Source organism: Stylophora pistillata, chromosome 14 (genome assembly GCF_964205215.1).
Source record: "Stylophora pistillata chromosome 14, jaStyPist1.2, whole genome shotgun sequence".
NCBI lineage: Eukaryota > Metazoa > Cnidaria > Anthozoa > Scleractinia > Pocilloporidae > Stylophora > Stylophora pistillata.
The window spans coordinates 9,869,062-9,885,026 of record NC_142532.1 but is presented as its reverse complement, the minus strand read 5'-3'; the positions used below and the strand labels follow the sequence as shown (position 1 = coordinate 9,885,026).

Here is a 15,965-nt window from a genome sequence, read left to right as displayed (position 1 = left end):
CAGCCGAGAAGAGAAGAGGTGGGAGTGGTGGGTGGGTAGACATCTCTTCTCAACCCATAACACCTTGCGGTGAATCAATACCCACTTGGCGGCCATCTTTGCTAGGGTTGCAACTCGATCATGGTTAGTAAACTTCTCATCTTCATTCTTGCTTTAAGGATGAGCCCAAAGATATTTTAATTTTTTTGCAGATTCGATTTATTCTTATCCAAAACAGAGCTGGTAAAACAAGACTGGCCAAATGGTATATGAACTTTGACGATGATGAAAAACAGAAACTTATTGAAGAAGTTCACGCTTTGGTGACTGTAAGAGATGCAAAGCACACGAACTTTGTAGAGGTACAGTTTGAGAACCTGAGTGATTTTCCCTTTAGTGCTCGTTATGAAAAGTGTGTCTATTTGTTTGTTAGTGTCTGATAATGACTTTCCCGCTGTTAATGGAACAAGCTACTAACTCTAGATCTGGTGAGAGACTGAGACTTGAGGATAATTTGTGAAACACTGAGATGATTTAAAAATATAAAATAATCGTTATACACTTTCTTTAATGATACTGATTGAGGAAAACAATTCAAAAGAGAGACCCTCAGGGGAATTTGTGGCAAAACTATCTCTCTACATTACCAAACTTCCATAATAGTGCATACTGAAGCCAATGATAATCAAGATGATATATATAATCACAACACAACATCATTTTTTCTTGCAGTTTCGTAACTTCAAAATTGTATATCGTCGTTATGCTGGACTTTACTTCTGTTTTTGTGTGGATGTGCATGATAACAACTTGTATTATCTTGAGGCCATTCATAATTTTGTTGAGGTGAGATAAAACTTTTTTCTCCTTTTTCTGTATGTAAGTGTGTCTTTGCAGACCACTTGGCCATATGCAAAGCACAGCAATGAGTTGAACCTGATGAGGGAACCTGGGACAAATCCAGCAAGTAGCAGGGAGGAGGACTTGAACCTGTTATCACCAAATTACAAACCCAGTGCCCTAGCCACTTAGCCACCGCCTCCTGGTTAGCTCAATTGGTTAGAGCGCTGGATTGTGTTGTGCGGGAGGTCGAGGGTTCGAGCCCTGGCCGGACCAATACTCAAGGTCTTAAAATAACTGAGGAGAATTTGCTACCTTTCTATAACATCAATGAAATGGATAGATATTCTAGTCTTCTCGGATAAGGATGAATAAAATGGAGGTCCCGTGTCCTGCAGGGTTAGGGGTAGGAGATGTTAATTTCCCACACACGAGATTACTGTGTGATGGATGTCCTTCCCTGTGGTGGGATGTGTGGGGGGAAAAGGTGAGGTCTTTACATGGACTAAAGCAGCTGCCAGAGGCGCCTGATAATGCTGACATCCGATCTCAACCTTAGTAACACTGTAAACCTTAGCAATTCAGCCTATGCTGCTAGTAAGGTATCGAATCATTCACTTTCATTCACTTTCACTTACTTCAGAGAGTCCCTCATTTTCATTCCAGTCCACAGTTTGTCAGTCTGCATTATATACTACTGTAATGTACAATACTCTCTGGTTCGTAAGGAAAGATATTAACATTAAATCTCATAAATTCAAATCATATTTGAAATCATATAGGGTTTTAGGAAGATTTCCTCTTTTTTGTCTCTTTTGTGTCTCTCCCCAAGTGTCATCCATGGCTGTCAAAATTGATACCTGGGGTAGGGGTAGGTCTAAGAAGTCCAACCACTGCCCCTAAGTGATTGATGTTAAAATTGATATGCTTGTCATTGGGCTAATGGTGGTATGTTTAAGCTTCTCTTGTAACATTCAAGTCATGATTTGATTCTGATTTCTGCAACTTACAGTAAAGTCTTTGAGGATGTATACAGTGTTGTGCATACACATCTTGAGTAAGTTGTAATTGTGATAACTATAAGAAATGTCTGCTTTTTGAAATCAAATGACATTGGTAATCCCACCTGCAGGTCTTGAACGAATTCTTCCATAATGTTTGTGAACTGGACTTAGTGTTTAACTTCTACAAGGTAAACCTGATTGCAAGTATGCTTTTAAAATCTTGATGAGAATATTGTAGAACTCTGTAACAGGGTTATTTCAACTGAATAAAGATGAAACACCTTCATGAGTAAAATGCATTGATTGCTCTTTGCCTGAAATGGACAGGTGTAGAGCTTCTGTGATCAAAGTGAAACCCGACTAAAACTATTTCATCCTGTATTAGATATTGAACAAAATATGTGGACTATCTAAAGTTACATTGCCTACTATAATAGCTTAATTTTTTTTTGTCTGTTCCACCCAATCACTTCACTGACCCATCTATTTTGGAAGTGGCTGATAACCCTTGAAAGCAAGGGGCCATGGCCTCTATGCCTGTTCCACCATCCCTACTGTGTATTTGGGGTGAATATCTTGAAACTTGATGATATTTTGTGACTTGGCATTGGATTATGACAGGGCGCGACGAAAGTGCTGTCCAATAGCCCGGGGCTAGTGGAATGACTTGTCGGGCTAGTGTTTTCTTATCGCAGCTTGCCCGACGGGCAAGCACCACCATTGGTTCCTCTGTTGTGATGATGATAAATTATTGAGCTTTTATACCAAAACTGTTTAGCAGAAAGCTCCTGAGGGAAAAGGACAATGTTATGAGGCCAAATTGTCGTAGCATGATAACGTCTTGCGCCACACTTTAGTTGCATCTGTAAATAATGTCATGACTTTTTCGTTTTACATAAGCGGCCAAAATATATTTTTTGAAATGACAATATTTGCCGACTGACAGTGTGCAGTGTGATTTTCTTGGAATTTTTGGTGTGTTTCATTGGGAAAATCCAAATCCGGATTCTTTAAGGCTGCCAATTCATTATTAAAACAAAAAAGGTGCACTTCGTGTAAAATTTAAAAACAAGAAGAAACTCGCTTGGAGAAAAGCTAGCAGACCTGGCACCATTATCAAGTTGCGTGTTTGTTTTTATTTTTTATCGGATGCTAACGGCGCCAGGTCTGGAAGAGTTTGTCAGCTTGAAGAGCTTTGGAGAGAATTTCCTCCAGCGAATGTCGACAGACTTCAGATTACAGTGGTAGTTTAATTGGCTGATCGCAACGTTCATGACATTCACAAAAATAACTGTGTGGTGATTTCCATAAATTTATAGTATTTTTCACCGTCAACGGGGTAAAATGTAAACATGGAAGGAACCAACCCATTCCAGTGCAGAGGTTATTTTTCCTTTATTATTTCGCCCATGTTTGAATGAAATTTTGCTCTGAAGCAGTCATTTGCAATTTATAAAAATATTCTGATCTTACATAGCAAAACAAGTGTAATACAGGTGCGTTAACTGCATTGATTATTGAACAATTGGTTCATGCTTTAGCGTGCACTATCGAGTTATGGAGCACGCGGGAAGTTTGGAGAGCACGAAAGAAGCGTAAGAGTTGCCCGAGGTGATAGCCGAGGGCAACTCTAGCTTCTTGAGTGCTCGCCAAACTTCCCACGTGCTCCATAACTCGATAGTGCACAGCTGAAAGCATGAACCAATTGTTTTAGAACATAGCTGGTGGAATTGTGCATCAAATGCGACACAAAAAACGGACAACAATATCAGTTGAAGCGAATCGTTACGGCGCTGATGCGGAGTCTCCTTTTCCTTTGTCTTTCTCTTTTTCTGCCTCATTTAAGAACTCTAGCCCATGGGAAAAGGTCGAAACATTGTCTTCGTTTTCGGACTAGCAGGCCGAGTTTCTGTTTGTATCCATTATTGTCACGAAATGTATTATTTTTCCCCGCACTAGCAATGGCTGCTCGCTGGAAAAAAAAATTTCTGGCAAAGTCAGATTTGCTGACGCTATCAGCATGCACTATCGGGATTTTGAGCACGCTTACGTATAATGAATTTGACTGCACGACTCTGCTAGCTATGTTCTAAATGTAAATTGCACTAGGGCCAAAAATCACATTCAAGAATCAAAATATATGAAGAATTAGTTTATATCTATGCTTGGCATTATTACTTGTATTTTGCATAATTAAATAAATCTAATCATTCTTTATAAACAATTTTATTTCGGGCTAGCTCCTCAGACCTTCGGGCTAGTAATCTCAAGTAACAGCTTGCCCGAAGGGCAACCTTATCTTTTCATTTTAGTCTCACCCTGTTATGATATCATGCTTTGAAAGAAAATCCTGCATTACTACAGACAATCTTCAAAGACTGAGTTTAAAAACTGTATCTTTCTGTAGCTAATCTGTTTATATTGTTTCAATCTTGCAATCAGGTATATTCTGTTGTTGATGAGATGTTTTTAGCTGGGGAAATCAGAGAGACAAGTCAGAGCAAAGTTTTAAAGCAACTTCAACTGCTTCAGCAATTGGAATAATATTTGTTAACTGAAGACTTTGCTTCCTGTATAGTCTACCAGAAAAACCATTGGAAATTTATAGCTTGTCATGTTTTGAGAAAATTGGAATTTTATTTTTACTATGTAATAGTGTAACAGACCAAACACAATTATACCTTGTAAATTTCTTTAAAAGAAAGCAGCATTAAAGCAGAAAAAAGGGAAACAAAAATGGCTCTGTTGATGTGTTCTTACACTGTGTACTCAACTATGACTCTCTTGGATTGCTGTGCCTTGTTAGCAAAATCAACTGTGTTATAAAGCACCCAGTCTACTGTTCAGGGAGTTATTAAAGTATAACAAAGTCTTGGAATATTTGCACAATGAAACCTATGTTAAGTGAACACCAGTGGCACTTGGGCTAGTGTTGGCCACTTGTGTTAAGGTATCTGCCCAGTGTAGGGTTAATCAGTGGAAGTCTAGCTATTGTTGGCCATTTGGTTTAAGGTATCTGCCTAGGACAGGTTTAATGAGTGGGACTCCAGCTAGTGTCCACTTGGATTAAGGTACAGGGTTAATGAATGGGATTGGTATCTGCCCAGTACAGGGTTAATGAATGGGACTCTAGCTAGTGTTGGCAACTTCATTTAAGGTATCTGCCCAGTACAGGATTAATGAATGGGATTCTGGCCAGTGTTGGCCACTTCATTTGAGGTATCTGCCCAGTACAGGTTTAAAGTGGAACTGTGGCTAGCATCCACTTCAGTTAAGGTATCTGCCCATTACAGGATTAATGAGTGGGACTCTGGCTAGTGTTGGCAACTTGGTTTCAGGTATCTGCCTGGTACAAGGTAAACAAGTGGTGCTAATTTAACTGATTGGAGTTCAACTTGGTCTGAAATTGTACACAATTTTTCTCCAATTTTGATTGGGTACTTATGCAATGCCAGAAATCTGATTGTTCATTTTGTTTTAGCATTCCTTGTTCATTGGCTTAGGTCAAGATGGAATTTGAGCAACAAAACCGCCTCCTGGTTAGCTGGACTGTTGTGCGGGAGGTCGAGGGTTCGAGCCCTGGCTGGACCAACACTCAGGGTCTTAAAATAATTGAGAATAATTTTCTGCCTTTCTATCAAGAAATGGTTAGATATTCTAGTCTTCTCGGATAGGGACGAATAAATGGAGGTCCTGTCTCCTGCAGGGTTGGGGTAGGAAGCAGTGAAATGTCCAGACAAACTTACTTTTCTTACACTTCTATAAAGTTAACAAAGGAGGTGAGTTTCTAGAGGACCTGTGGTGCTGTGTTGGTGGGGGTATTGCAAAATAATTTGGTTTTATCAACTGTGTTGATAATGTAAATTGGCCATCAGAAAGTTATTTTTAACTCTGATACTACAAGCATAAGCCATTTGTCAGAATAAAAGGTCAGTTTTAAAAACTCCTTATTTGGCCAAGTCACATTTTATCAACTCAGTTGATGAAAAAAAATTATCTTATTCTAAAGCTACCCTATTTACTTGTCAGTTAGTCTATGATATTGGCAGAGACTACTCAGTGGATATAACACAGACTGCATACTTAAGACCTTGTTCAACCCTTTAACTCCCATATGGCACGCTGTTTGTAGCAAAATTCAATCAAGTCAAATATTTATTCAATCAATCATTTTAGCGTGATACAATTTAATTCAATCTTCTAAACATATTCAAGCAATCCGAAAAAGCATTCAATTCAAACCCATGTTTTTCAGTTTAATTTAATAAGAGTGAATATTTATTCAGTCCAATCACGGAAACATCTATTCAATCCAATCATGGAAACATAGTTATTCAATCCACTCAAAAACATATCCAATGCAATCCTCAAGAAATTCATTCAATCTTCCTGGGGCGAGCGCGGCCAAAACAGAGAGGCCAATGCTTCCCGCCATCAGTTTTGTCCGCAAGATTAGCTTCTCATGCAGGCATGTGTCGAGTGTTTTGTCTGGCATTTGGCGATAAATAATTATGTTATCGCACTTTTATTACCTAAAAAAGAGTAGTAAGCGCTGTTGCTTAATTAAATGATCAGTTTTAGAAATCTTTTTTATCATTCTACGTTCTATTTCTGTACTTTATTTACTAGACAACTAAGATACATTTATGTAATTTTCTTTATTTCACTACATCATAACATTGTTGTTTATATCCAGTCCACAGAAACTGAAGAATCTGTTTGCTATCTTCCAAGTGCCCATCCCTGCACAAACACATTGGTGCTGCCAAGAGGGCCACTGATTACAAAAATGCCAAGTGAACGAGAAATGTTTGAAATGTTTGATCTCGCATTTTCCAACAACCATTTTGGAAAAATGTAACTAGTTTTTAGAGCAGAAGGAGCAACAAAATTACCAACAAACTATGTTTAGATTACGAATAGCCATCATTGGGTTGATGTGTTGGTTATCTTATTTGGTACACTTTGATGAGAACAGACTATCTAATAGTGTTCTGCTTGGTGACCTAGCCTTTGACATTCACCAAGTGAGCATTAAAACAACTTAATTTACACAACAAAAGCAGTGAGGTCTGTATTAAAAACTAGTTCACCTCCAGCCTCGCTGCCATTCAAAGGCCAAGTCACTGAGTAGACAACGGTAAAATGGTCTCTTGTTTCTTTTGAACTTTGTATCCCAATAGTCTTTCTTTGCATAGATGAACCACACAAGTAAATATTGATTTTGGTTAAAAAAAAAAAAAAATTGACATATTTTTTAAAATTTGGTAAATTAACATTATTTTGCAGTGGACTTGCTCAATGACCTTATATAGACCTTCCCCTTCCCCCTCTACAATGCATGTCAATAAGGAAATACATTGAACATTGTTTAGGAGGAGGAGAACAGGGTATTATGGTTTGCACAAGTCTATGTTTTGCATCTTTCCATGACTGCAGGCTGCGCAAGAGTGATTAGCGGGCACTCTCTTAACCTTAAGAGCAATAATACCCTATATTGTTTACCATTTTAGTGCAACCTAGTCAAGAAGTGGATATGGTTGTGTTCAAAGTAAATACTGGTTTTAAACTCTTTGATTTTGCAACTTCAGTCAGACTTTTGGATATAAAATTGTCATTTCATATTTATTGCAGTAAACCCTTCATTTTGAAAATAGGGTCTTGATTTACCTGTATGTGATACACACTATCATAAAATAAGATCTGCATATTCCATCGATGAAATGCTCACACAGCCTTGGAGATTTAGTCCATACACTTTTTGAACCTTGATCTGCTTCAAACCCCATTGTGCTTCCTTTAGATCACATCCAGCCTACAGGCCTGGTTGTTGAAGTCCTTTAACACATTTCAAATAAATTCTCCTAAGAAACCAGAAATGGGGTGTGTACCAGTATTTTAACATGCCATTTTTTTTACTTGGGTAAGTATGGTATACAATATATTTGATTTACCTTACCTGGGCAGACTGAAATGTACAGTATGCATGAAACAGAACATCAAAATTATCAAATTTTAACAGTAACTTGAGTCTTTACTGTATTCTCAGAACGTAACAGTGAGCATGCTGCCATATCTTATGTCCGATGGTTGGACGTCACTTGTCTCTTGCAATGCTCAAATCAAAGAAACAGTTTGAACTACTACTTCAAAATGCATTTCTGCATCTACTTGAGTTTCATTATCAACGTTTTGTAAAACAATTTCTGCGTTTTGAAGAACAGACTCCAAAAACTTGGGAAGATCAGTTTCTAAATCAAAAGCACCAACGTCCGCCATTTTCAAGTTATGGTTTCTATTCCAAATCCCCTACAAGCCAGGTTTGGCCGCGCTCACCCCAGGAAGATTGAATGAATTTCTCGAGGATTGCATTGGATATGTTTTTGAGTGGATTGAATAACTATGTTTCCGTGATTGGATTGAATAGATATTTCCGTGATTGGACTTAATAAATATTCACTCGTATTAAATTAAACTGAAAAACATGGGTTTGAATTGAATGCTTTTTCGGATTGTTTGAATATGTTTAGAAGATTGAATTAAATTGTATCACGCCAAAATGATTAAATTGAATAAATATTTGACTTGATTGAATTTTGCTACAAACGGCGTGCCATACTCCCAAGAACTGACTGTTAATTCTCTCCTCTGGCTGCAACACATTTCCTTGTAGATTGGTTATGAGAATCTGATGACAGATCAAGATAACAACTTCTTCCTGATAAGTTTGAGTATTCTTATTGTCTGTTTGCCGGATAATGGATGGCTATTATAGGGAGGAGTTACATACAAGATCCATCTATCTTTAAATCCCTGAGAAAAATCTCTGGAAGCTTGCAATATGTTCTTCAAAACAATTTATTTTGTGTACTGCAGAATGTCTGTTTTCAAAGCTTCAATCCTATGAATGTTGGTGTAGCAAGTGTACAATAAATGACGACTTCTTTATTGAAATATTTGAAACATTTTAAAGTTCTGATGTACATTTAAATCTACTGACATTAATTAACAAGTGTACTTTTAACATAATTTGACAATTTCTCAGCATACAAATTTACATTTATTTTCTAGATAGCTACCTTGTGTGAACTTCTACAACCAATGATTTCTGTGACATTTCTTGTCTGTTACAGCTTGGTGACCATAGCTCAACCTTGTCTAGGTAGTTGGAGTAACAGATGTACCCAGTTCAAAGCAATCAAGGAATTACCTCAGTTGTCAATAAAGGCACCACTTGCACAATACCCAATCCTTACTTGCATTTGATTTGTTATTTCTACTCTCAATAAAAATTCCCCTCTATTTTCCAATGACCTTATCAATTGTTTTTGTGAGTAAATAGTTAAGAGTCACAAAGATGGTAAATTTTGAGATCAGTTGTGAAATAAAGAAAGATCTAACTCATTATATTATTAACAGCTGACAAAGAAAAAAATTGAATCCCTCATCAGGAAACAAACCCCTTACCTCAGGTCTGGGGCTGTATTCCTTATGACAGGAAGATATTTTTCCTTGTCCCCTTGTTTTTCATGAAATAAGCAACATCTTCACACTCCTCACCGCGGAGAAAAGAGTAAAAGTAAAAGAAACCTGTGATCAAACACGTACAAGCAGAGCAATTTTCAACAGTTCTCTGAGGATGCCCTTCACTTGTTGGAGTACAATTTGTCATTCTTATAGTCAGTTACTGCCACTCACAAACTTCAGTTTCCAGAGACTACTCCTGTATTGCAGGTAAAACTAATTTTCTTAGTGCACAAAAAATGTAGTAATTAAGTACAAAAAATATAGGCCAGAGGTTTACTTGATTAATTGACACTCATCCTTTAAATCCTTTGAGACACCAATTCTCGGAGCTCAGTATTGTTGACTGGCACGGGAGGGGTCCCATGGTGGAACTTACAAGGTGTTAGATTAGCATTTTCTTTAAGTAGAGCTGCTCCTGAATAATGAACACAAGTCTTGGGAATGTTTTCTTTGGCTGGCTCCACAGTAGCAGCAACTGAAATGTGACTGATATCCATTCCATCTGTTGGCAACAAGGTAGGGTTGTGTGTGGACTGCTTGCATTGTGCTAACTCCTTTTCTACCTGTCAAAAATTATAATAACTCAATGATGATGACATTGATAAAAGCAAAAATAATAAATCAATAAAGCTGATAACATTACATGAAATTGACCGAATCGAAATATGGCATCCAATTTGAATTACCATGATTGTTTTGGACTTACTAGCCTTGTCTTGACGTGAAAACATAAAAGGATTATCACATGTGTGAGAGGCTAGAAAGTCCAGAACAATGGCAATTTAAATTGGATGCCATATTTTGATTCGGTCAATATAAAATACCCTTAACCATCTATGTTTTATCAAAGTTATCTATGGAAGCTAAAATTAATGCATATGGTTTGGGGAACTTAAGCTTGATTACCAAGATAGGTAACCCCATGGTCTTCCAATGTTAATCAATATGACTCAAAAAAATTTTCTGCAAAACCGTGGTATCATGTGAAAACAAACACCTCAGTAAACTAGCTACCCCTAAGGGGAAGAGGGGGGAGATGGAAATTCTTGGAAAACAAGCTCGTTTGGTCCACCACAATCATATAGAAAAACCATTCCCATAATTCCTGAATTTTGCACTCCTATAATTAACTTACAGAATGCTTAGAGCTTGCTTGATATCTGTTCCGTGGAGAGGATGAGAAGCAAGTTGTCGCACCTGATGAATGTCTTGAAAATGTTCAAGAAAGAATTAGTAATTGGTAATAGGCGTTCTGTATCTTGTTTATTATAGGTGCTCTCGACTGATATATCAGTCGAGAGTTGTTTGACACTCGCTTGACAGTTGCTTGAGACTCAGGACAGTACATCATAGTTCCTTATGATGTGGGTGACAAGACTTGAAAATCACATTTCCATTCTTGGATATTCAAATTGTTTTTAATAAAATTTGTCTTCTCTACAGTGTGGTATGCAAACTGTAATTTCTTTCCCTAGTAGCTTGTATCAATGACTCAAGTGGCTGGGTGATTCTCCTGGCTGTTAGGAATGGGTCACGAGTGGTAACACATTATTTAAAATTAATAATAATATGATATCCTACCGTCTTCTGACTCTTCTACGTGGTGCTGCAAACTGTCTGTACTTGTCAGCTGCAGCTGTAGGTGATTCAAACACTTCATCATGCCTTGGTGACATGTGAGGTGAACCCAAACTTATGCCAGGTGACGCAAGACAATCAGTTCCAAGATACTTCTCATTTGGAGAAGGCACATAGGACATAGCATCAACAACTTTCACATGCTCTGTCTCATTTGACAACAATATCCTACTATGGGCAGGTTTTACTAGAAAGAAAAAAATATCTGCTAAAGATATAAAAAATATCTGCTCACACTTAGCTCTCTAATAGGATTCCATGGTGGGAGAAATGGCGGCATTAGGAAAGTACTGGTTAGCATGCCATCATTACCCACCATTATGAAGAGCAGGGGTTGAGCCCTGGCTGGGTAACTTATCATGTCGTGCTCTTATGCAAGACACTTTGCACTATATGACTGCCTTATTTCACACAAAAATGGAACTGACAGTCATGTCTCAATCAATCAATAAACTTTATTTAAGGAGGGATGCTCATTAACCTAAGGAGTTATCTAACATGAGGCCCTCACACTACTGAAACATTGACATAAAATATGAAAAAAATACATATTTTCATTGACAAAGTATAAATAATAAATGAACATGTATATACATAAGAGTCAAAATAGAAAAAAACTTACAGAGTGTCATGGAGCATTGTCTAAAGTTATTGCGGTCATGGCTTCTAGGATTTGAACTCTTGTTCTAAAATGCATTACCTCTTGTCACCAGTGACTTATTTTTGAAGTGCTGGCCCCCTATATTACACTGAATCAGATATTAATTTTAATTTTTAATCTTTGCTTCCTACTTTTTTGTTGTCATAACCAGCTTCTAGAAAATCTCCCAGGATTGTAGGTGGGTTGTATTTCTTTATCAATCATTAATTTACAAATGAAGTGTGCAGATAGTGTCGCTCATTCTCAATAATTGTTGTTGCATATGGATATCAAGGGGCTGTTTGTGCTACTAACAATAAATATCTAATAATCTGACAAAATTCATACCCATGTCACTAAGAGGCTTAAAAGGAACCTGCAGTGGTTTAATAGGGGTGGTGAACATCTGGGTTGAGGCTGATACAAGACGTGGATTGCTGATTCCCTGAACATTGCTCAGATCATTCATCATTCGTCTGCATCCAAAACACAGATCAATTAAAAAACTAACAATTAGTCATCAAGTGCATTTTCCAACAACTCACAAACTAAGAAGTTGGAGATGGTTCATGTAAAATTCAATTAACACCATTCATGTTACTGATCACTTGGGAAAAAGGAGCATCATTTGAAGGTTTTCAAAATGTTGCAAATCCTATCTGCTTTTAGTAGTCTGTTACAGTTACACTGTATTATAACACTTATCTGCAACATGAAAAAAGATTGCAAAGTCTACACAAAAGATTGTGAATGAAGAGAACAGAAAGGATCACTTTCACATTCATTTTCTTCAAGCGCGGTTAAGCTCAGTTGCACTGCACCAGTATTACAGAGGTCATGGGTTCAAATCCTGTACAGGCCTGAATTTTTTTCAGGAGTTATTTTCACTACTGTTTATTCATTAAGTAGTGTTCATTACTGTGAAGATCGCTTTCATATTCAGAAAGGGAACAGAAAGAAAATGATGAAATGCAAAATTTCATTATGTGATTTGCAACACCCTATGATCATAAAACACTCAAATGCCACAACCCAACAATACCACTGCCATGACTGTTTTTTGTTGTGCTTTTGTTTTTTATAAGGTGAAGTTTGTCAACCAGTTTTTAGAGTCAGCCACTGAAAAAGGTACTGCAATAAGTCAACCACTAACCACAGTTTCAGGAAATAGCTCCTATTAAAATCCCCAAAAATGCAATGTCAATGGGTTTAACCTATTGGAAAAACAAATAACAAATTTGAAGGTGGATTGTTAAACAAATATTGACCTTTTGACTGCAGGTGAAGTAGAAAGGAGATTTTGATCTGCTGGTCGTCGCTTGTTATAAAGCCTAAGGCTCATCCTTTGGTTAGTGCGAGCCACAAAATTCTCTAATTCCAGGTCATCTATGGATCAAAAGGAGAAGCATCCCACAGTTTGTTGATAGTGCTGGGCATTACCTCACACTTCATAAAATTTGTTTATTAATTACAAGAACAATAGATGATACACACAATTTCACAATTTAATCTTAAATCTTATTTGTTTATACTCAATATGACAACCAGAAAATGTACTATTTTAAGTTACAATGCAACCCTAATTTGAAAAGTACATAATTATGTAAGTGCGATGTAAAACTCAGTCTTTTCCAACTTTGGAATTACCTTTTCTTGTGATAACGAAAAGAATATTAATAGTAAAAGAGTTTGGCGATTTTGTGTTCAACTTGACATCTCACTTATTTGCTGCATCACTCTTGTAATGAACACTTGAAGAGAAATTCCATATATTTGCTCACCTAGCTGTGTATTATTCGCTAAGTCATTACTTCTGAAAAGGTTCCAGTAATGATAGATATAATTGAAGTGTTGCTGCTTTGCTTTATAGTCAATAGTTAGGTATTCAAGTTAGGTAAGGCAAACAAAATTGTCCAGTTACCTGATTTCTTATCCAACACATTATCCTCAAGGTTATATTTCACCTTGTTTCTCATCAGTTCTGCTTTCATGCTCCTGGAACGCCTGTGTGTATGTACTGGTGTTTTAGAGGATGATGAATTCTTGAACTTACTAAGACTTTGGCCCAGACCAGAGACAAAGCCTACATAAAATTAAAAAAAAATAACCATTGAAAGATTCAAAGAAAAAAAGAAAGCTGTGTACTGTAAATTTCCAAAAATTAATGATGGATGGGTCTAAAGATCTTTCAGGGTCTTTCAAATTATGGTAACTGTAATTACTTTTTTCTCTAGTGCACAAAAACATGGCATAGTTAAGCTGCATACCTGAGAGTGAACCAGTTCTTGTCCTTGCCCTTGACTGCCTTTTGTTACCTCGCCTCAAGTTGTTGTCACCATCAAGCTCATCACCTGATGATGTCATACCATCAACAAACTCATCTCCAATCATCTTTGCACGCTCATAGATATCTTCACTTACTAAACCAATTTCCTCAGCATTTTTTAGAAGAATATCAATGACTGCTGTTTGCTCCTTTAGCTGCTTTTCTGTGGCACTGTTCCCTTCTTTCTTTGTGTTGTGTATTAGGTTGGGAGTAAGAACAATGGCAAGGTTTGAGGTTCCCATCTTACTGTGCTGTGAACACTTAGCTACTTTGGCCAAGAACTTCATTGTAAACTGCAGTGTATTAAGATGTGCAATGGGTAACAAAAGGCAGAGAAGTAGGACAGCATCTGTCTGGTCACCATGATCATGAATAATTCGCTGTGTCTTTATGAAGCAATCATGGAGTTGACTGGTCAATAATGGTTCTGGTAACTGCCTGAAAAATTGCTTCACCAAACTTGCAACATCATGGGGTTGGACATTCTGAAATTCTTCCCCATTTTCTGCTTTTTGCTGTTTTAAAAAAATCAAAGTCATTACACAAGTGCTAAGAAACAAGAAAGAAAATCACTCGGCTAATTTACGTCGTATAAAAATTGACAATATATTCCCACGTAAAGTTCACACAAGTAGATTTTGAATAGAAGAAATATACAAGAAGACTAACCTTGAGCAATTTTTGTCTTTGAATGGATCCAGACTTTCTAAAGAGTCCTTCTGTCTCCAGATGTTGCTGAAGAAAATTTGCAGAATCCACCACGAATCTAAGGGGAAAATATCGAGGTTACGACGTTCATAATTAATATGCACCATACATACAAAATTTAAATGTTTGTAAAGATCGTATATTTGACCTGCGACATAGGATAACATTTTCGAAATTCAAATGTTTTATTTACGCAGTATAATTTTTTACCTTGTTTTATAATAAGCTTTTTTTGTAAATAAATGGTTAAACCCTAAGTCAAACGATCGAAAATACATATAGCCATGGACATCAGTTTAAAAACACATGTGTATGTCATCCCCTGTGTTTTGATCAGAAAAGTATCATCTAGTTACTTTGGAACACTGCAGTAAAAATCTTCTCCAACGTTCACAGAAGTCACCTTCTCCAGACACACTCCGAACACGCCACTTTTATTTTGCTCGTCAACCGGCTGCTTTAAGGAAAAGAAAATATCCACGGTTACGCCTTGTAAACGTTAGCTTAAGTGGAAAAGTATCAACACTGCAAACATTTCAAAAGCTGATAGAACCATATGGATGAAGAACTAAACTGAAATTTCACACTCGGCTGTGAAACACGCTTACTTGAACTTTACAGTTCTTCTGCTTCGGTACTTTGATGCCTAATTGCTTCAGATTCCTTCTAACGACGAATCGCACGTTGTCCTTGAAATCGATGGACGATAAATTCTTCATTTTAAAAGAATATTTAAAGTTTACAAATGCCTCTTCATCAAACAGTGGTCAACAAAATTCGAATACTGCGCTCAACCGTTTTGGATTCTGATTGGTTAACGCTAAACTGTTCTACGAAGATAGGCGAAGGACCCACGATGAGTTACGAAGATTTTCCGACAAGTTAACGTTTACGCATCCAACCTCTAATCTTCTAATATAGAAGGCAAGAGAGTAATATCCTTCATGAATATTCAAGATTCGTGCTCTAAAATAAGACGAAATTTATGAATGACCGAATCTCATGAGGAATTGGCATTTCAGGGCCCTTAGTGACGGGTTTTGTTAAAAGCAGGCCCGCGGCCCAGCGGCCCGCGGCCCGCGACGGCCCAACGGCCTAGCAGGCCGAAGGCCCAGCGGCCCGCAACGGCCTGCGACCCGGAGGCCCGTGGCCCAGTCCTGATTTTCCACAGTTTTTTTGTCCGGCAGTAAATCCAAGCGCATGCACAGATCTGCATCGGGTTTGGGCGTGCAAAACGGACGACAGTGAGTTTGAATTCGTTTACTATTTAATCATCTGAATCCACGTTTCTGTTTGTTGCATA

The 15,965-nt window shown here is 37.5% G+C and overlaps 2 protein-coding genes across 4 annotated transcripts; one reads left to right on the top strand and one right to left on the bottom strand.

Moving 5' to 3' along the window:
• On the top strand, nt 1-4,560 carry LOC111339972 (AP-2 complex subunit sigma). 2 transcript variants are annotated; one of them, XM_022946722.2, is made up of 5 exons: nt 1-123; nt 192-341; nt 712-825; nt 1,952-2,011; nt 4,266-4,560. In XM_022946722.2, exons 1-5 carry the CDS (start codon nt 121-123, stop codon nt 4,365-4,367), a joined length of 429 nt encoding a protein of 142 aa, XP_022802457.1. In that variant the 5' UTR covers nt 1-120; the 3' UTR covers nt 4,368-4,560. The 2 variants fall into 2 exon arrangements, with proteins under 2 accessions (XP_022802457.1, XP_022802458.1); XM_022946723.2 differs by having other exon boundaries at nt 49-123; nt 218-341.
• A 4,105-nt stretch (nt 4,561-8,665) lies between these two features.
• LOC111339969 (uncharacterized) lies at nt 8,666-15,449 on the bottom strand. Of its 2 annotated transcripts, none has more exons than XM_022946714.2 (10): nt 15,271-15,449; nt 15,019-15,119; nt 14,624-14,720; nt 13,896-14,469; nt 13,550-13,711; nt 12,897-13,014; nt 11,977-12,104; nt 10,932-11,175; nt 10,486-10,558; nt 8,666-9,913 (listed from the first exon to the last, which is right to left on the bottom strand). In XM_022946714.2, exons 1-10 carry the CDS (start codon nt 15,379-15,381, stop codon nt 9,650-9,652), a joined length of 1,872 nt encoding a protein of 623 aa, XP_022802449.2. In that variant the 5' UTR covers nt 15,382-15,449; the 3' UTR covers nt 8,666-9,649. The 2 variants fall into 2 exon arrangements, with proteins under 2 accessions (XP_022802449.2, XP_022802450.2); XM_022946715.2 differs by having other exon boundaries at nt 15,019-15,116.
• Between the last annotated feature and the right edge of the window lie 516 nt (nt 15,450-15,965).

Bases quoted from the DNA above. Each gene is read 5' to 3' on its own strand.
- LOC111339969 (XM_022946714.2), bottom strand. From the start codon at position 15,381: ATGAAGAATTTATCGTCCATCGATTTCAAGGACAACGTGCGATTCGTC. The intron at 14,470-14,623 runs GTTAGTCTTCTT...TTTTTAAAACAG, and splicing joins AAAGACAAAAATTGCTCAAG to CAAAAAGCAGAAAATGGGGA. The intron at 13,015-13,549 runs GTAACTGGACAA...TTTGATCCATAG, and splicing joins TGTGTTGGATAAGAAATCAG to ATGACCTGGAATTAGAGAAT.
- LOC111339972 (XM_022946722.2), top strand. The intron at 342-711 runs GTACAGTTTGAG...TTTTTCTTGCAG, and splicing joins AGCACACGAACTTTGTAGAG to TTTCGTAACTTCAAAATTGT. The intron at 826-1,951 runs GTGAGATAAAAC...TCCCACCTGCAG, and splicing joins CCATTCATAATTTTGTTGAG to GTCTTGAACGAATTCTTCCA.